Source organism: Larus michahellis, chromosome 3 (genome assembly GCF_964199755.1).
Source record: "Larus michahellis chromosome 3, bLarMic1.1, whole genome shotgun sequence".
Classification (NCBI taxonomy): Eukaryota; Metazoa; Chordata; class Aves; order Charadriiformes; family Laridae; genus Larus; species Larus michahellis.
This window is the reverse complement of record NC_133898.1, coordinates 29,128,018-29,149,008: the sequence shown is the minus strand read 5'-3', so window position 1 is coordinate 29,149,008 and position 20,991 is coordinate 29,128,018. Positions and strand designations below refer to the sequence as shown.

Sequence of the window (20,991 nt, the reverse complement as noted above, 5' to 3'; positions counted from 1 at the left end):
AAGCAGGCCATAACACCTGAAGCTCCCCGTGACCTGAACAGCAAAACTGCTCATGGCAGAAGCGCCTCCTCATGGGGAGGCCTTGCTGAGACAGGGGCTGTGAGGTCGGTGGGGCGAGCCCCTTCCCGGGGGCGCTCGCTGCTCGAGGCCGGGTCTCGGGGAGGCTCCCACCGCGGCTGGGAGTCGAGGTACGCGTGGGCAGCCCCCCTCACGATGCCAGCCTACGGCGGGCGGGCTGAAGGGGCCGCGGGCCGGGCGGCTCCCCCAGCAGGCCCGCCGGGCAGCGTTTCGCGGCCCGGCGGGGCGAAGCTGCCCCAGCTCCTTCCAGCCAGGCCCGCCGGGGCCCACTTGCCGGGTGCGCAGCCGCCGGCCGCCCTCCCCAGTCACCGCTGGCTAATCCCCCGCCGCCCGGTGGAGGCGCTCCCCGCGCCGCTCGGCGGACAGGGGCAGGCGACAGCGGCCCCTCCAGCGCCCCGCAGCGCGCTAGGACCCGGCGGGCCGCGCCCTCCCACTGCCGGTGTACGCGGGCCAGGAGGGGAGCCCGGCGGAGGCCGAGGCCCGCGGAGGCCTACCCCGGCGCCCCTTCCCTTCCCCGCGGCGGGATGCGCTCGGAGGCGGCGCCGCAGCCGAGCGGCCTGGAGAGGTTCGCCAGCGCCGGCAAGGGCCGGGGGCTGCGGGCGCGGCGGCGCTACGCCGTGGGGGAGCTGCTCTTCAGCTGCCCGGCCTACACGGCCGTGCTGACCGTCAGCGAGCGCGGCAGCCACTGCGACGGCTGCTTTGCCAGGTAGGGCCGGCCGGGGGAGGCCCGGGGTGGAGGGGGGGGGCGGCGGCGGCTCGGCGGGGCTGGCCCCGGGGCGGCTTCTTGCAGTTCGGCCGGCGGCGGCCCGCCCCAAGCCAGCGGCGGGTCGGCCCACGCCCCGCGTCCCCCGGCCGTGGCCGTGTCGGTCAGCGGCGTGAAGGCCGCTGCTCCACCAGCGGACTGGCCCCGCTTCTCGGCCCGCCGATGCCGGCCGTGGCAGCGGTGCCCCGCGGAGGCCTTCGGGGACCCTTTCCCTGGAAAACTTCCCTCCTCCGAGGCTCGTGGTTCTCTGGCGGCAGCCAGTTCTAGCTCAGAACCGGTTCCCCTTGCTTAACAGTTCAGGAAAAAGAGAGAAAGGCAAAAAAGTTCTGCTCTTCACATGCTCTTGGGGTTCCGTAGACACGTGTGTAACCGTGCTGTCACGGGCGGTTTCATCTATTCATCTAGCTTTGTAGTAACGTAATATTCACTGATTTTAATGGGGTTTTGACCAGAGAGAAAGGGACTGCGATTACCAGATTCACATTTTGCACTTCTGTGGTGTAAATGGTATATATATGAATGGTATATATATGTGTAATGAAACACTTCAGGAGGAAATTTGGGTGGAGAGACACTGGAACAGGTTGCCCAGAGAATCTGTCAAAGCCCCATCCCTGGAAGTGTTCAAGGCCAGGCTGGATGGGGCTTGAGCAGCCTGGTCTAGTGGGAGGTGTGTCCCTGCCCAGGGCAGGGGGGTTGGAACTGGATGCTCTTTAAGGTCCCTTCCAACCCGAACCATTCTATGATACAGAAATTTCTGTATATTTCTGCTTCTCTGCCCGAAACCTTGGTCTTTTGGCAAATTACTTAACAAGGGCAAAGCGCAGGCAGCGTGAGAGGCTGGTTATGGTGTGGCTGTGAGCGTTTAAACAGGAGCACGGTGTGTTCTGTGGCCTCCAGCTCTGGCCTCCTCCCCCCTGTGTGGAGAGGCGGTTTGACCTGCTTCGGGTATTTCAGTTTTTGCTGTAAACTTACCCATGTCAACTGCTGCAGGAAAAAAAAAAAGAAAAAAAAAAAAGAGGCAGTTTAGGGTTATTGTTTGAAAATTAGGCATGGACGTGACACTGTGACATGCGTGTTGCACCACACCATGTTTTTAAAAGGTATAGTACTTTCCTGACTTCTGACAGCTTACCAAAGAATCGCAGTGCTTACCTGGTTATAACTCGGAGCAAATGTTAGTGTTTTCCTCAGTGAAGGAAAGCAACTGTTGTATTTTTGCTATTTTTATCAGTATGTAAATATTGCTTGCATATGTAGACTGGGAGGCAGGCTGAAGAATATAATTATTACACTCTTGCAGCTCTTTTCATTTCTTGTCCTGTCATCTTAACTCATGCTTTTCATTTTCTTCTCTTTTCTCTTGACCTTGTCCTTTTTCTTTCCTCATTACATTACCTACTTATATGACTTATTCACTTTTATTCACCCCTCTCTTTGCATATGAGCACTTAATATGGTTCCTAGCGAAGTCAGTGAAGCGAGTCCCATTAATTTGAAGAACTGTAGAACTTAATATGATTTTACTCTCCTTCTTCACACCTGTGGCTTTTCTGAGCCTTAAGGTTTCTTTTTTTTTCTCTTGTAACTAACTGCAAATGCCCTTGCGCCAAAGAAACTGGCTGGTTTTTTTTTTTTATCACATCCAGTAGATTTCTCTCTGTAAAAGGACCAAGGAATATTTTTCATGCTCCATTGATATGAAGTAATATTGTAGAGATAATAGTGATGTCATGGAATAGCTTTTAAAGATCATCTCCAGGAGCAGCCTATTTAAATGCTGCTTGTTCTCCACGCAGGCCTCTTCCGTGGAATACTGGAGGAGCGCAGTGATCATGGAATATATTGAATGCAGTACCATAGCAGTTACAGTGGGGTGGTCTGAAACCTATTTCATACCAGGGTGATGATGTTCTGCTAAAAGGATGAAATCTCAGTGATGAAACTTGATCTGCCAGTGCTCAGAAATGCGTTTTTGTGTCTGTGCACCATTGCATTAGGGCTGAACTAGCATGTCCTATGTTCTGAACTGTGCTTGTTGAACTTGCAAAGAGTTTTAGGAGGAAGGTTGTGGGCGCAGCACTAGTCTTGGGAAGAGAAGCTTTGCTAAGTGGTCCTAAAATTGTTGTAGGAAAATGGTCAGAACGAGACTAGAATGTTGTAGTTGCATCTGATGGTACTTATTACTTTAAATACGCAGCTGTGCTTGAGGTACATGCTGTCAGCAAGCAGAGTCGTGATGTTAGCCTGACTCGCTTGCATTGAACCTTCTACTTTGCAAGAACAATCAGAGGATATTGAGACTTGCCACGCTTTATGGACTCTGAATGCCAGTGACCTCTGAAGTGGTGTACACTATCATATTGTATGAGGATGCTCACCCTTGTTTTACTCCAATGTACTGACCTCAGTTTAAGACAACTTTTTTGCCAGTTATACTGGGGAGGGTGTGTAGACATTTTAAAGTATTCAGTACTGCTGAGAGATCCCTATTGCTGTCACACCAAAATTTCATGTGTTGGGTAACACATGCTCTATTTTTGATGGGATCTGCTACAACACATGCAGCTTGAAGCAGAAAAGGACCTTCCTTTTGGCAGTTCCCTGTTTTGGGATATATACAAATGTAAAAAGAGGATAGTGCAAGCCTTAGGTCACCTTAGAATACACAGATATTGGAGCAGATGTTAGTGGGACAGTAAGAGGCTATGTGGTGACAGGAGATCAAACAGTATATTTAATAGTTTCTAGGTATTCAGGACCAGTTACTCAAGAAACAGTGATCATGCTTTCTGTAATCAGACAGAGAAGGAATGGAACTGTCAGAGCAGAAGCAAAGGACTAATACTGGTGAGCAAGTATAGAGAGCAATTGCGAAGTTTGAAAACAAGGAAAAGTTAGCTGTCAGTATGCATCGCATAGTGGCAAAAAATGATGCTGTCTGTCAAACGGCATAGAATAACATGTTTCTAAACCCAGCAATTTATCAGGACCGCAGAGTGCTTTTGCATAATAACAGCTGTTAGAAAAAACTTGCTTTTGAAACTCTAAACAAATAAAAATAGTGTCTGCTATCGGAAGACTGGGTTCAAGCTGTAGTTGTAGTGTTCTGAAGAAAATACAGTTTTCATTGTGAAATGCAAAATATTGTACAAAAAGTGATACAGGATACATTCGTATTTCGTTCAGATTTGTATAATAGAATAACTTCTGTTTTGTTTTTAAGGAAAGACGGATTGTCCAAGTGTGGAAGATGTAAACAGGCCTTTTACTGCAATGTGGAATGTCAGGTATGGTAATGCAATTTGTGAGGATGCAGGGGGAAGGAGGGCGGGCGCTGCTGAACTCCTTTTTTTGTTTGTGTGGCATTGATGGTCTCTAATTGTAGCTGTGGTTAATAGCAGTCCAGTCAGTTTCAGCATCCCGCAGATGCTGACCATGGAGTTGTGCGTTGAACAATTACAGGATTTGGACATGGTCTGCATGAGTCTTTCAAGATCAGTAGCTCCAGGGCTTGGTACCACTGAGACTTTGATTAGAGCTGCCTGTCAGCCCACTAATTATATCTATATTACTTCATTCTTTAAGCACAAACCAGATAATTTAACATTAGCTTGCTAAACTGGTACGAGGGTCTGTGTCTAATGGAAAAATCAAATCACTAAATAGCTATCTTAAGGGGATTTTATTGGGGTTTTGGTTTGTTGTTTGGTTTTTTTGTGTTGGTTTTTTTTTTTTAGAATCTTTGCAAATGTTTTGGGTGGCCACAGCTGACAGTAGTGATAACTACTTGAAACCTACCATGCTTTCTTCCTACCTCACTCATTCTGGCAACTTTTATTCTTTTTGTATACTTTGTTTCTTAAAAGCCCTGAAAATGGAATAGAGGCATACACTAAAGTAGAGCAATATGAAACATATTGCATGCAGTTTTAATTCCATTTTTACTTTAAACTAGAATAAACACCTTTCAAAAAATAATTTTTGCCAGAACTAGTATCTAGCCTCTGTGGGCTGCCAGCTTGGTGTGGAAGAATTATCGCATTTACGTGTGAAAAAACTCAACTGGATTGCTAGCTAAATAATGTAAGCTATATAAGATCTGTGGTGCTGGGCACAGAGTATGGAACAGTGCTCGTGAAGGATTTGAGTCACCAAAGGTCTGTCATGCAACTATGTGTTAGCTATAAATAATCCAAACTTTCTACTACGTGGTAGCGTGCTGTTGAAGACGTGGGTTGCATGCAAAGTATTCTCCATTATCATCTCCATATCATTAACAGAGATGTTGCGGTTTGTGGTGTTGAGTTCCCAAGCGCTTTGGAGATGGCTACCGCTTTTATTTCAAAGTTGTATCTTACTCTCCTGTTGTGCAATTTGCAAAGCGAACCTGGCCTCCCCTTAGTTTTCCTTCTGTTGCCTCCCCAGATTCCTGCTTTCCCACAGTGTCCTAGTGAATTGTGGATGAATGAAATGGCCTTTTGGTTTTGAAGCACCAGGAGGACTCAAAATGCTTAAAAGAAATAAGTTTTTTACAAAATTTGCAAATTTGTTCACAGAATATCGAAAGACTGACAGCCAGCAGTTGCTGGGAAGAAAGAGAATGCTTACTACATGAGCATCTTTAAGGCTCTTAAGAGAAATCTGGTTGAGTTTTACAGACAGTGGAGAGGAGACCCATGATTCGTTCATGAGAAATACTTATTTGTAAGAAGTGTTTCCTTATGACGTTATTTCTTAGGAAGCTTTTAACTAGATAAGGGAAGGAAATACTTGAACAAATAGTGCTTTTTATCTGAGATTGTGAGTTTCTTCTCTTAGCATATAAAATTCACAATGGTTTATGAAGCAGGTAAGCGAGATTTATTGAAGTAGTATATCTTAGTGATTTGTGCCAGGAAAAATAGCAATCATGATGGAAGTAGCAGAACTTAGTTCTGCTGATCCATGGTCCTTTGCTTTTACCTCCAATTCCCTTCTTCAGTCCCTCCCTCAGTGTCCTGACTTCTAGCCTCGACAAAGTTTATACTTTTATATTTAAATACAAGGATTTTTTTTTTCTCTCTTTCCCCTGGGTAACATCTTGTACATGTATTACTTTCTTAATTTGGGTTTGGTTTTGTTTTGTGTTTTTTTTGGGTGGTCAGAATACTCTTTCTCTAGTGGGGCATATTCCAAAAATAAAAAGTGGGCTGCTCAGACCAAGTGTCCTTAAGACTGCAGGAGACAATGCTCAGCAGAAGCCTGTCTGTCTGATAAGTTAATGAATTAAAATCTTTTCTGCATGTTGGTGTGTAGTATGATGCTTTAGATATAAAGGCGTTTTTTAGACGTTGTGATGTCTAGACAATAGTGTGACAGGCATAGGTACTAGTACTTCACTCTTCCTGGTGATATGCGTATAGCTTTTGACTCCCTGCTTGGTATAATGTTACCTTCCATGTTTTGGGCCCTTCTGAGTTAGTCTGATGAAATTTATGAATGTTGCTGAGATTGAATTCTTTGACATTCTTTCAAAGTTACCTTCAAGTGTAATATTCTCTAGAAACCAGTCTCCACTGACTGTACGTGCTGCACAGACAATCTGCACTGCATCTTCATCCCTGTCTTGTTCAAAGGCACTTTTCAGCAGTTCAGCAATTCTTTGTCAAAGCCAAAAAGGACATCTGTGCCTTGATACTGAGCTTGTAACACTGGGATGTGTAGTAAATGTGTCCCTTTTGCCTCCATGGATGTGGGATTTCTTCATGCAACACTGAGAAAAGGGCAGGGCTGTACTTGAGGATTCTGATGGCATTGTTCATTTTATTTTTATTTTAAGTTGATTTTCTCTGTAAATCCATGTTTTCTTTGCTCAGTTCAGCTAAAAATTACATGTACTCAGCAAGGACATGGTACGATTTTGTATGTTGGCTGATACGTTGTTACTCAATATAATTCAGTTTGACAACTCTTTAACCCATGAAGTATACTGTATGGGATTGAAAACCAAATTTTTTGTGCTTACTCTTTCCTTACTAAAGACCTGCTATACCACAGTTCATAGGAGTTCTTTCTAGTGGTGGGGAGAAATGGATCAGAAGGAGACAAGAGAAAGGTGCCAAAGTGTGCAGCAGGAAACAAATTTTTCGGATGTCTTTCAGAATTATGGATTTTATAAGTGCGGACATCTTCCTCTCTCTAGTGCGTTTCTGTTGTATGAGATTTTTTTTTTCTTTCAGAACAATGTGGTTATTGAAAATAAGGTTAGTGACACTGCATGTATTTCCCACTCTGTTGAGCCATATAGTATCCTTTTTTTGAGGTTCTTAAAATACTTTCCAGGCACTTAATGAATGAAGCCTCATAGCAGCCTTTGTAGCATGGGGTAGAGGTACACCAAGATATGTTGGCTTGCTGCAGATCCCCAAAGTGGTAAAAGAGCGCATCTCCTGCCATACGGCCAGGTGTTTGGTGCATTGACCAAGGCCTGCTTTGCAATATAATTCCTTTGCACTGGTCACTGGGAGAGGTGGTGTCACACCGTAGCATGAGGAACTGAGCCCAGGGGAAGGCAAAGTCTGGCAGTGATTTAGTGGCTGATTTGTTTAGGGCTCTCTCTATATGCAGACATATGCATGCACGCTAGCCCTGGCGCAGTTCCCTTAGTGCTAACATGTGTCTTTTGCCTGTCTCGGTCTATTATTTTGCCTTCAAACTAGGTAAACTTAAGTTTGACCTAGATTAAGCTGGATGTTTGCATAAGCATAGACTTGGTCTCAGATGCGGGACATGCGAGAGTGGAAGTTGTCTTCACCGCCTGTCCTTGCTGCCTTGAATGTTTTGTAGGTGGGTAGGATCTAGCCTGCGTTGCTCTGTCTTTCTTTTCTCAGCCCCTAATCCAGTTCCCCTTTTAAAAGGGTTTGTGCTTTCCAGCTGATGCGTACCGTTCTCCTCTCCACTATTGCCTCCTGGAAGCACAGGCCTGTTATTATAGTGGTGGCTTTCAGACCCCATCTGCAGCTGTTCGGGTCTTGACTTCTTAAATTATAATAATTTTAGTCAAACAGCAGGAGACCTGTGCTCATTTTTTTTCTCCTCAGAAATTAGCTGCTGAAACACTCTGAAGAGAAATGTTTTAAGAGGGTTACGCGGTTCCAATTGTGGAACTGGTGAACTTGAACCAGCTACTGGAGCTCCTCTTTCTGTTATTACACATAGCTATTATTTATCCCAGACAGAGTGGAGATCAGCTAGCCAAAGTGCAGAAAGAGATGTTTTTGTCATGACTTTCTGTATTTGAAATATATTTCGAACAAAATATTTACGGGTTTTTCTTAACATGTGGTGTTAAAGAGTGCTCTATTTAATATTTCTGGAGTAAGGGAAGCATGTATTTTTAACCATCTAGTAAGCCTCAAAATGTATTTATAGACCTGGAATTAGCATCAAGCAGATGTGTTTTAAATAGGACCTTGTAGAAATTGCCCACTCCTCTTTGCTGAGCTGTAGAAAAACTATTAAAATCTTGCTGTAATGATTCTGCATAAGAGGAATCTGACACTGCAAGACCCTGCTTAAGATTGCCTTGGGGACATGTCTGTCCCCCTGTTCAAAAACTTCTCCATGTAATTTTCCTTGATAAATGTGTCCTGTGAACCTTTTGAACATTAACCCATGGAAGTCAAATACCCGCTATGGCCCAGCATTTGGTAAATGATGGGAGGGAAGGGTGACTGTGAAGGTGGTTGTGAAACTCTTACAGTCCTTCACCAAGCAGTGAAGGTATTGTAGAACTTTACCGGATAATATCAGATGTCAGAAGTTGCCTCACTGAAATTCGGTTAAAGGGTTGGATGCCATTTGACCATAATTGAGCCTTAAGCATTTGAAGAAGTGCGCTTAACCCCTACACTGGCTTGCCCAGCATTTCTGCCTGGTATTTGTGTGTGTGTCTTTTTGATTATGTGAAACACAACAGAAATTTTACATCCTATTGAGAAAGTCCATGTGAGGAAGGAGGTGCAAGGACATTTGTTTGGACTTGAGTCTTATTTTTTTGAGTATTACATTTTGTTACTTGTTGGGGTTTTTTTATGCTGAGCTATATGACAGTGTTCTGGGAATTAATCCATTAGTCCTGGACAGTGGAATCGTTTTGAAGAACTTTGTGGAGACGATTGTTTCCATGCTTTGATGTGAAAAGCTTAAGCTTTAAAGAACTTCCCTTCCAAAAGTGTTGTCATTCAGTCCTAAATGAAGGGAAAAATACTGCGGATGTAATGAAAATAGGAAGAAAATATCATAAATGTAGCATTAGGGATTCAACTAGAACAATGCTACCTGTTATAATTCAAACTACTTAGAGAAAAACGTGGAAAAGAATGCAAAATGCAGTCCTGCTGTGATCTCAGGGAAAGCTGCTGTCACAGTGTTTCCATCCCAGGTATTACTCAGTCATCAGTACTCTCTTTTCTTGTGGTGTTTCAGGCTTTTATCTCGTTTCACACAATTCAGCCGTATCTTGTCCCTTTAACCTCCCTACTAGTTCATATAACTCAGTGTGATTCTGCCTGGGGAAAGATTTTAATTAACAATGGGTAAAGAATGAAGGTAACAAATGGATTTTTAAAAACACGGCTTTGAGACAGGCACGTGATTTTGCATTTTGATTTTTTTGCTTTATCAGGTAATCTCTCCTGTTTATTTAACCATTGTGTAAGAATGCTTGTCCTACAGAACTTGAGGTTCTGTGCCTTTGCTGCTTGCACACCCCGCAATAGTGCTAAAGTTGATGGGCGTCGTGGGTGTGTAAGAAGGGGTGAGAGATGAGGTCCCGCTCTGTCTGTCTTCTTAGCCTTTAGCCTGTGGAACCCCTAAACAAAGGCTATTGGGAATTTTCCAGAAAAAGGTCTTGTGCATACATAGGAAACAGGCCCCTCGGGGGATGCGTTTTGTAGTGTGACAGCTGTAGGAGAGTTGGGAGTGTAATTGCACATGACACGGTTACAGTGTAATGTACTATTTTGGTTATCCTGGTCTGTATTGACGCATCCTCTTAGAATGCTTACACTGGAGTGTATTTCAAGCAGCCTGTACTTAGATCTTTTTGGAAGTACCGTACTGAGATATCAAGGACAATGAAGTTGACATTGTGAGGGGTTGAATACCCTTGCAGTGTTGCACTGCTTCAAATCCTACATGAGGCTGGGGCAGGTGTTCATCTTCCTTTTCCTAATAAAATAAACTCCTAAACCAGGGCAATTAAAATGGCCATTTTCGGTGGAAGAATTTTGGTGTACTAACTCTGAAATTAGTGATCTCAGCTTTTGTTTTGATCAGCAAAACCTATAAATAAGTGGACCAGCCAAGGCAGGAGACACTGGGGAATCCTGATTCATCGGGCTGTTTGAGGTGCCTTGGGTTGTCCTATGTGGCCTCCAGCTGTAGCTCCCACAAGGAATGCATCTCCCAGTAGACCTGTGTCATATCAACTGGTTCTAAGATGTTTTAGATAGCCTAGGGTTTCTCAAATGGCTCTTGCCAACTGGGGGAAACTCCAGGTTTCTTCTGTTCCTGCCACTCAGTCACTCTTATGGGTTACATTGATTTTTATTTTTTTTTTTATTATTTTTAATTTTTTCTTCGAGGGGGGGATAACTCAGGGTCTGTGATACTGGGTGAATCACAGTAAGGGGAATGAAGAACTTTCTGGAGGCTGCAAAAAGTTTTTCTAAGTTTTCACTTTAATTATAAATTTGTGGGATTTGTTGTGACTTCTTTCCTCTGCTACCATTTTCTACCAGTGTAAATCTGGTCTGAAAACAAAACTTGATGCAGAACACTATATGTCTGTTCTAACGCAATGCTATAAATGTTTGTCTGGGATGAGATATAGAAATAATTATCTGTGCATTGCTCAAATATAGAAATAAGACTATCTCCATGTTTGATTAAATAAAATGAAATTTGATGCAGTCTGAGTACAGCCCATGCCAGGCTCTATGTGCCAATGCAAAGTGTTTATCTGTGATTCTGTGCTCATCTTTGAAATATTTTGTTCCTTTGGAGGAAATCTATAGAGTGCCAAAAGCCAGTGGCTTGTGCCGTCACTCTGCAAGTGTTGTTGTATGTTGAGCTAGGAACACGCGTTCTTAACTAAAACACGTTTGTCTTTATTAGTGTGTTTTTATTGCCTAGCTGTACCCTTATTCTACAATATTAGAGGAAAAAATCTGATAATTCTATCCACTAGGTCTGGTTTTGACCCTACATATACCGATTCTTACAGTGATTTTGAATCCATTGACTTCAGACGCATTACTCCTGATTACACCAGGGTCGACTCGTAACGAGGGGCCAAGGTATTAAAGCCAATGGAATGGAAATGAAGCCAATAAAGCCATCAAGCTTAGACCTACTCTGTCCTCACGTGCTTGATCTGAACAATAAGAACTGGTGATTTATAAATCATGTTGTCTGTTTGCTTCTTTGTCATTTAATTCTCTTTTTCCGTTGAATAAATGAAGATGTTCTGACCTTAACTCATCCCTTGTGAATTTGCTTGAAAAAAGCAGGATAGCTGTACCCCTTAAATGTGACTCAAGCTTTTGTTCAGATTTAGTGAGCGTCATCTTATTTTTTTAAAGGAAACACATTTCACTTGACCTCTAGGATCTGGCAGGACTTGCTGCATCCTCTTTTTCATCACTTTATCATGGCTTATTTTTTTAAAAATATTTTTCTACATTTTCAGAAGGAAGACTGGCCAATGCACAAACTAGAGTGTTCTGCCATGTGCGCTTTTGGGCAGAACTGGAATCCCTCGGAGACCGTGAGGCTGACGGCGAGGATCCTTGCCAAACAGGTGAGCAGGAGGCTAGACTTGGGAGGTACGTTCCTACTCTGGGTGCCAGGGAAGGCAGGAAAATGAAAATTGACCGACAGTAACTGTCCCTGCAAAGCACATGCATACTGCCTTCCTGTGTACAGACGGGTGTCATACAGAGCGTTAACAGCTGAACAAACTGACCATCAGACCACGGTGTCAGGGCCACCATAGTCCAGCTGGAGGCTTCTGGGGGAAGATGGCCAAAGGCTAGTAAGGTTTTAAGCTGTGTAGCTGTAACTTACAGCGAAGGTGCTGTTGAACAGGGTCTGGAGAAGTTTACTGACAGTTTCATAATATGCCTGGTGTTTCAGCCTCTGTTCTGGTAGATTGGAGCTCTTGTTTACAGGTGTGGTCTGGCACCAAAGCCACATTGGTGAAAAGAAAGAGTGAGACTTGGTATATGTGTTTCAATTCTGAGGAATGCTAGCGGTGTTACCTGTCTGCAAGCACTGACGTCTTTATGAAGCAGTTGCCTGTTGTACTATTTATCAGCTATATCTGCGTAGCATTGTGTAGTATATAACTCCCAGTACATTTGTGAGTCAAGAACACCTCTTGAGGTATTCAGGTATAAATGTTTACGATTAGTGGAGTTAACTGGTGAAAAACAGAGACTGAGAGAGAAATCTCAGGCCCTTGGTCTTTGGTGAAAAAGAATATTATTAGTAAGGAAATAAGTTTGCAATGTCAACCTCCATTTCAGTGTTCCCTAACTATATGGATATTGAGGATGGCACAAGTGCTTGCAGGGAGGGGATGGGATTCATGAGTTTCAAGGTTATTATGCTGTGTATCTTTGTAGAGCTCTATACTCTCTCCACAAAAACAAATCCTCTTTGAAGCATATTTGTGTGATTGAGATCTGCTTATGTGACAAGGGCAACCTGGATACTGTATGTAGTGAGGATTTTGGTGGCCTGCTGGGAAGGTAGCTGCATACTTGCTGTGTGTGTAGATGTGTGTGTGTGAATGTATGTGTCTGTGACTTAATTAAAGCGTGGTTTAGTGGTGATCCACAAACAAAATCGAATGTTTAATGACAAAAAGTCATTGGAATAAATTTGTGCTTTTATCGCTTACAGGGAGGGGGGAGAACCCTACATGTCATATAAAAGCTAAATATGCAAACCATAGTCCCTGAACCTCAGCTGCTGGGCCACCTGCAAAGCCATATTTAATGGCCAAGATTACAAAGAAGTGGCCTTAGGCCAACAATGGAGCATTGCTTTTGAACTCTGTCAACAGTCAGTTTATTCACTTTCCTCAAAGCAAAGCCTGTCTCCTGCCTGCTTGCTATTGTTAGCAGCTTTCTGAGTGTCTAGAACAAAGCAAATGACATATTTAAAATACTGTTTGGTTTATGTATATAAATTTGATAGGAGTTAATCTTTGGCTGCCTAATTTGGTGCGGAGAGAATATTTCTATGGCTTTACTAAGGGCAGTCAATTTAACTCATTGCTGTTCATCAACTTCTCTAAGTTCCATACAGTGTGGATTTGGGTTTGTTCCTAGCTCATAAATGTGTAGACAAAACTGCTGATTTAAAACATTAAAATATTTTCTTCTTGTCTCTTTCCCCTTATTGCTAGAAAACTCACCCTGAAAGAACAGAGTCGGAGAAGCTGCTTGCTGTAAAAGAGTTTGAATCACGTAAGTAAAAAAGGCTTGCAGGTAAACAGAGGCAATTATCTATATTCATGATTTGCTTCCCCCGGCCCCCCTCATCAAAACCTTTCAGAGCATCCTCGTGTTGGAGGAAGGGAGTAAACAAAGAGGATTGTGGTTCCTCATTTTTTTTGAAAGTGCAGTGCTCTTATTTCTTTCTTTTTTTTTCTTGGTCGCTCGTTGGGGCTGTGAAACAAGGGTGAAAACCTAGACAGAATTAATTATGTAGCATACATCCATCTCATGGCTTTTCTGATACTGTAGTGTCTTTTGAGAATTGTAATGTTGTAAAATTAAAATAGCTGGTATTTGTTACCAGGAGGCATAAAATCAGAGACAGCACAGTTGCTTGATGGTGACAGTGACTAAGGGGCTAATTGCAGAACCCTCTGGACTGTGCTTCAGTATCTGTCACTGCCAGTCAAATCTGACATGTTATGTATGATTGTGTTGAAATTCCATGTCCTAAATGCTCCAAAATAATCCAAGGAAGGAGATGAGGCAATGGCTTGCTTTTAACTAGAAGGCTACTGTTTATGTCTGGTGAGGCAGAGTTAGAAATTGAGCAACTAGGGGACTAGTAACCATCCTGGCATAGTTTTCACTGGTCTGTTGTTTCTCTTTCTTGGTGCTGGGGATGGTATACGAGGAGGCAATATGTCTGTATATTCACATTTCTCACTCTGATGGCTTCCAAAACCTTTTATAAAATGCTGAATAAATGCAATCATTGCTAGGACTTGAGGTAGCAGAGCAACCAAGCACAGCAAGATTACGGTCTTATTTGCCTCCTGGACAAAACGTCCTGTCACAGCTGTTGGGACAACTGGGGAAATAAGGGGGAAAAATGCCAACATTTGACTTTGCCTAAGGCAAGGATAATTTTTACAGGTAGGTTAGTAGGACTGAGGTTGAGGAGGTTGGGTAGGTGCTGAAGTAATTTCTGTATATTCTTCTGCATTGCAGCTTGTATTCAATAATTTATTAATTTGGGAGCTAAAAGGCTGAATGTTTTTATTTTGCAATGTCCCCCTTGTCCTCTAAGAGCCCTTGTTTTGTTTCTGGTTTTGTTAGTAAGAACCCCTTGTTCCTTCTGCCTTGTTAACGCTCCTCATCTCTCAGCGCACCTTTGCCGTGTTCAGCAGTTCCCTTTGCAGCACCCTGCACAGGAGAGGAAAAGGCACCTGGCTGTCAGTCGGAAGCTCAACATTTCTGACTTGTTCTCATTCTCATGAAATTGTCCTATTTAATTTTCTGCAGTATTTTTTGTGACTCTCCTGTCATTCACATCTGCTCTTACAAATAATTTCCCCCCCTTCTTCCACTGTTGTGCAGCCTTTTCTCTTCCTGCATGTTTTTCTCTCCACTGTTATTTTGAGTCAGAGAGGGGAAACTGATGAGTTGCTAGCTCTCTTGGAGCAGGGATGAGTTGGTGATACTGTCCTTTCAGAGAGAGGATTAGGAAGAATCTTTCCAACACTCGGCTCTTGAGGAGATAGAAGGTATCAGGAGTATATGGTCAGTCATCTAGCTTGCTCTCCATGGACCACACAGAAAAAGGTTCATTGGCCACAGCTTTGTCCGGAACCTGTCATGGGCCTGAGGGTAAATCTCTGAAGAAACCCATAAGGGAATACACGTGGCAGGTGTGCCGGGACATTTCCACTGATGTTCCTGCTGTCTCCTATTATCCTCAGATATCTGCAGCTTAACCACACCTCAGTTGATGGTCACTCTCCAGCCCATGGAGACATGGATATTCTCAGGTAGCTTGTAAGGTCGTGTTAGACAGCTGAGGATAGCTACCCACAGTTGATAGACTTCTAGGGGGCCAGAGCTGGCTGGCCTGTTTGCCAGGGCTAACAAATGCATTTTAAACACTGTAACCCTTCTCCCAAGAAAGGGAACTTTGTGTCCAATTACCTACTAATGCAAAGATGTTAGAAAATGCTTTTTAATCCTGCATGTTCTTGTAGCATTTGTGTGACTTTGGCTGAAGCGGCGTTACATTTATGAAAGAACAGGCACTTCTTGCAGTACTTCCAAGTAGCTTTTCCTTCAGGGGTCTCTGTTTAAGTCCGGGCCTGTTCTAACCTAAGTCTAGCTGCAGTTCGTGGGGGAGTGTTCCTGTTACTGAAATGGAATGTATTCTTTGTCCACAGACCTTGACAAACTAGACAATGAAAAGAGAGAGCTGATTCAGAACGACATTGCTGCTCTTCATCACTTTTACTCAAAGCACTTGGAGTACCCTGACAATGCTGCCCTTGTAGTTCTCTTTGCACAAGTAAGTTGGCTAGAACACAGCCTGCTTAGGTGGATAGTGCTGTAGGATTTTAGCCTTTGTGAAAGGGGAGAAATGTTAACGGCAATGGAAATAGTAGCTCTTCGCTTATCTTAGGGAGAGCTGCGTGTGCTTGATGGAGAACATCCACTTCCTTGAGCGGAAGTGGCTGGATGTGCCCCATTTCAGTGGTGAGGGGAGAGACTCTTGTCTGCAGACTTTCTATGAGGTGCTTCTCAAACACTGAAGAAAAGGGGAAACCGCCTATATTAGACCCTGTCAAAGTTAGGCTTCTTGTGGTCCAACAGTGCAGCTGTTGTTGGACTTAGACGGAAGGCTGCTGGTCTGAGACCCTGCAGGGGCAAAATCCTTCATTCAGGCTTCAGACTTGTGGAAATCTTTGCTGGTCAGGTTATCATCGTGTTTGACCTTCACAGGGAGTAAACTTCAGAGAAGTAGAAAGAGCAGTCTGAAACTTTTATGTGGTGTGTGGCTTTTAAATGCAGTCAGGTAGTGTGGTCATCTGGAGAGATGAAGGAAAGGCAGGGTGTCTTGTTAGATACCTTCTGAAATGTGTCACCTCTTTTTTCTCACCTGCTTTTCATATGCATCTAAATTGAATGTATTGTAGTGGATGGAATAACACACCAGTGGAATACCAAAAGATCCATTTTCTTCTTTTTCCTCCTGTACTTCGAAACAAGCCATTTTAAACTTAAATGTCTGAGTAAAAAGTTTAATTTTTTTGAGATGGGGACAAATGTTGACTGCTGTGATGAAGGCTAAGATGGCAATACCTTGGTTCATGGACGTGGGCATCTACCAACAAGGGTGCACAGTTACTATTACCTTAATACAAAGGTACTGTTATTCTGTAGGGGAATGGTTCTTTAGCATGTTTAGCATCTGGTCATCATCCATTCTGTTGTACCTAATTATACATTTCTCTTCAATGAAAAGTTTTTCCTGTATGAAGACCTTACAATTTATGTTTGTCAGACAGACACTTAAAGATATCGGTACATCCAGTTTCTTGGGGTGTTTCTGAATATTTTTCTTAGAATGTAGCCAGAATCCCCAAAGTTTACATTATTTTTGGCTGTAATGACATTCCCTTCATGTCCTGTCCTGGACCAGCTCCACCAGATCATGGTACTTTAATTAACTTCTGTGAACTGCTGACTCCCAGATCTGATATTGCATCCGATCTTCTCTGTACATGTCTATTGTCACCTTTAGGTATCACCTTAAGCACATTCTGATCATCTGACAACTATCTGCCACTGTGGACATTGCAGTTCTTTGAACTAAAATCTTCAAAGGTCATCTGGATGCTCCTCAGAAGTGTTTTTAGCTCCAGCATAAACCTTTCTAGAAGAAGGGGAGGCATGTCTGTACTTGATATGTACAAGCATGTTTCCTAATAATTAGTTAACTTGACCTAAAACCAGTAGTATGGATATGCTGCTGCTCCTTTGTTTTCCTTCAACACTTTCTGTGTCTACTTTGCCCCTCTGTTCAGGATTCTTTCTCCCTGTGGCTCAGGGCAGTGATTTGTGACTCGAGTGCCTCTGACTCCTTGCTCGCTGCTTTCTGTGGGCTTTGTCTGATGTTGCTTCTTACTCAACACAGCTAGGGGGTAATTGGTCCTTTTGAGTGAAGCAAAGATTTTTGTCCAAACCATGCTTGCCATTTACCACTCTCTTCCCCAGCTGTTGGTGTCATTCTACTCTCTTTTGTCCCTGGGGAATGTAGCTCTTGAGTCTGGAGCTCTGCCTCCTCAGTGTCACCTTGTCCTACTCTTCAAACAGTGTCTCTTGCCTCAAGTTCCAACATCTCATCCTTTCCTTGAAGACCTTGCATAATTTTGTGCCTCCCTTTGCACGTGTTTTCTTTTCTACCATTGGGAACAACTTCGAGCTCTAGTTTTCTTGCTTTTGTCTCTTTAGTCCCTCTCTGTTGCCTTTTTTAGTCATGCATTCATCTGGTGAAACCGGTGGTATCTCATCCTTTCTGATTCTTCCTCTTGTGTCATTTCTGGTATGATGCATTCAAGAAGTGGGTTGTCTCTGGCTTAGTGGAGTTGATAACTCACTACATGTTTTTAAATATTTCCCTGTGATTCAGAACCATCAAGCTGTTCTTCGTGTCAGCCTTTGTAGCCTTACGTTCTTCCTTGCTGTTGATATAATCTTTCCCTTCTATTGTTTTTGTATTCAGCAATTACATTTGGGTTTGGTTCAGGTACGCTCATACATTGGCTAGTGCTGTAGCATGCTCGTCTTGAGAGACAGGCAGCCTTTGGATGCTACCTAGCTAAAAATAGCAGGATAAAGATCAAGCAAAGATGGAAAGATACCAGTGAGTGAATCAGAGAAACAGGACGCTTTCCTTAATCGTGAACTCATCCTGAACAGTTCATACCTGAGGAGTGGCTTTGGGAAGCATTTGTAGATTTGTAAAATCCAGTCCAAGCTGCATTCTGGCTTGTGGGGCATATCACTGTTGGTAGCGTTTGTCGTCAGCTCTTACCCTTCCAGAACACATACTTACACTGTACTCGATTGACTGTTCCTGTGCCCATTGTAGCTTCAGCTGGACTTGGCCACATGACAGTAGTTGTTTTAGGGCTTTTCTGGCGCTTCTGTCAACATTTTGATGATTGTAGGGAGATGTTGGTGAATGTGGAGAGGGTTTTCTTTTTTGCTGGCATATATGTGACTCGCTGTGAAAGTGGAATAGAGTACTTGATTAAGGTGCATTTTGGTCACTTAAAGTCACACAAACCATGTGAAACAAAGCTGAAACTCCTGTAAGATTTCTTTGTTTAGTGAGTATAAAAGAGGGAGAATGTTTTAAAACCTACTTGAATCTATTCTAGAAGAAATATTTGTGAACAAGATCTTTTGATCCTGTGTCTGTTTAAATTAGGAATAGACTTCCTTTCCTACTCCGTCCTTTTTCTCTCCCCTCCTATTCTATGTCTTTATTAGGTTCAAGTCTTTCTCACTGCCTTTGTCGTTGTTTATTGTGCTTTAACTGTCGCTGAGATGTGCAGCCCTTGATGACAGATGTCACTGTGGCAAGTCTCTGGAACATATGCTCCATTTAAGCTCTGTACTGCCCCAGCCCGGCTGAGTTCGCTGCTGTTCATCCTTACATTGCTCCTTGCATGTGTAGATCTGCTTCGGCCCTTTACTTGTCATGGCCAAATGAAGTCTCTCTGCCCTGCCAGTGTCGGGCTTTGTTTCGTGTTTGCAACATTCTTGCTTTGTCTGACACTTTCTAGTGCTGTTTTCAAGCCTCCTTTCTCTTGGTTGGCCTTTCAAGGAGCAATCCCTGAGGTGGTGTGCCCTGAGCAGGTGTAAGTGTGGGACTATCAGTTCTTTAGTGGCCTGCACATTCCTTTGGATAGGGACTTTGTCCTCACTTCACTTTTTGAGATGTCGTGTAGCTCCCTGCGAGTACTGGGGAGGTGGAAAGAAAATAGGAAGCAAATTAATGCAATTGACTTTGAAGTATGAGAACGTGACGTGTGAGTGTGCAGTGCTTATCTGACCAGAAGCTGATCTAGTTTCTTTCTGTTTTTCCTTAGGTTAACTGTAATGGCTTCACAATTGAAGATGAAGAACTTTCTCATTTGGGATCAGCCATATTTCCTGAGTAGGTTGACTTTAGTATTTTTAAAAGTAAAACTAACTTATTTAAAACCAAACAAAGGTTCTTGCACGTGTATGGAAGTAGATCTCTACTGAAAGAAACTTAATTAAATGCTTAATTTGTCTTGTTTTAAATATCTTTAATTAGATAATAAAATGTGGCCAAAGATTTGCAGCATTTTTTTTTTTTTTTTAAAACCAGGTAATTCTGGTAAAATTGCACTTGTGAGTTGTTTTTAAGCTTAGATTGTGACCTATATGCAGGTTGGTAGGAAACATTACTTACTTGGCTAGCAGGTTCTGGACAGGGGACATCATGTAATGATCAGAGCAAAATGAAAAGGATTGCAGGTGACTTGCTCTATTCACAATTTTCTGTTTTGGCTGAGTATAATCCTTCACCTGGTGTTCTCTGAACAACATCCCTTCTACCTTTGTTCCTTGGCAAACAGTAAATCCCTTTCATAACTTCTTTCAGCCTCCTCAGATGTTTTAAAAACTGCGATGCTTTATGTTGCTATGACAGTGGAAAAAATATGTACAATCTTCTTAGCTTTGCAAATAAACTGCAGATGTTAAGTGTTAACTGCAGTTTGTGGACAGGGGAGCGCAGCTCTCTTTAAGGCTGAGGAACATTTCTTCTTTTTAAGTCTGTCCTTCCCACTTAATGTTGTAGCAAAGGAGGATATTTTCTGCCCCAGTTCTTTGCAAACCCCGTACGGAAGGTATTATCACTGTCTGCTTAGGTTGACTTCCTTGTGGGGCATAGATTTCTAGTAGCTTATCTATGTCAAAGTAATCTGAAGCTTGCAGATGCCCAATTAAAGCAGGACCTGATTTTGCTAAGTGCTGCATACAGACACTAGCATATAGTCCGTGCTTCACGGATTCTCCTTCAGGCAGGTCTGTCTGAAGTCTGTATCCCTGATCTACAGATTGGGAATTAAGGCCGTGAAATGCCCAGAATCGGAGTCATGGTGGGGAGAGGAGAGTGTTAAACCAGGATGTTCTGGAAACATGTCCAACACCATCCTTTGTTTGTAAATGCTCAGCGTGCAAGAGCCAGGTCTTTCCTACTTAACAGTTATGCCTGTGAGCTAAAAAGACTGAAGAGACAATAATTATTTTGCTAGATTGGGAGAGAAAGAATTAAAATTATACGTTTTGTCTCAAATAAGCAGCAAATTGCACTTTCTTGAAGCTTGGTAGTAAGGGGGAATACTTTTCTCTAGCAGTCCAAGTTTTTGTGTAAGTCTTGTGCTGTTATAACAGGCAGAGATCTCTTCCCTCCCACTTCAAACACGGAAGCTGTTTACATTTACATAGAAACCAGCTAAAATTTTAACGCCCATCTTAAGTTGCAGTGCAGCAAATGACTTTTATTTTCCTGTATTTGTTTGTTTCCTTTAGGTTAAATGTTTTTCTCTTTCTTTCTCCTCTGAGGAAAATAGTCTGTAAATAGGACGTTGATAGTTACGCTATGCAAACACCCCTGTCAGCTGTCCATAGCACTATAAGAATGGGAAAATAATAACTTGCCTAGTCCTGCAATAATAGGATTTAAAAACTGTAATGATTCATTAGCACAACCATTTTCCATATCATTAGAATAAATAACAGTACAACAGATTTTCCCAAGGTTACCTTCATGTTAAGGCTCAGAATAAAAAC

At 42.9% G+C, this 20,991-nt stretch overlaps 1 protein-coding gene across 2 annotated transcripts in view; it reads left to right on the top strand.

The window, feature by feature from the left end:
• The first annotated feature begins 282 nt into the window (after positions 1-282).
• Positions 283-20,991, top strand: part of SMYD2 (SET and MYND domain containing 2) — a 30,200-nt gene continuing 9,491 nt past the window's right edge. For both annotated transcript variants that reach the window (XR_012586064.1, XM_074579453.1), the window contains exons 1-6: positions 283-784; positions 4,068-4,131; positions 11,577-11,687; positions 13,302-13,362; positions 15,540-15,664; positions 19,257-19,324. Coding sequence is in view for 1 of the 2 variants with exons in the window: in XM_074579453.1 (XP_074435554.1) it covers positions 603-784; positions 4,068-4,131; positions 11,577-11,687; positions 13,302-13,362; positions 15,540-15,664; positions 19,257-19,324 (611 nt within the window). In the remaining variant the exon portion in view is untranslated. The remainder of the gene's footprint in view (positions 785-4,067; positions 4,132-11,576; positions 11,688-13,301; positions 13,363-15,539; positions 15,665-19,256; positions 19,325-20,991) is intronic.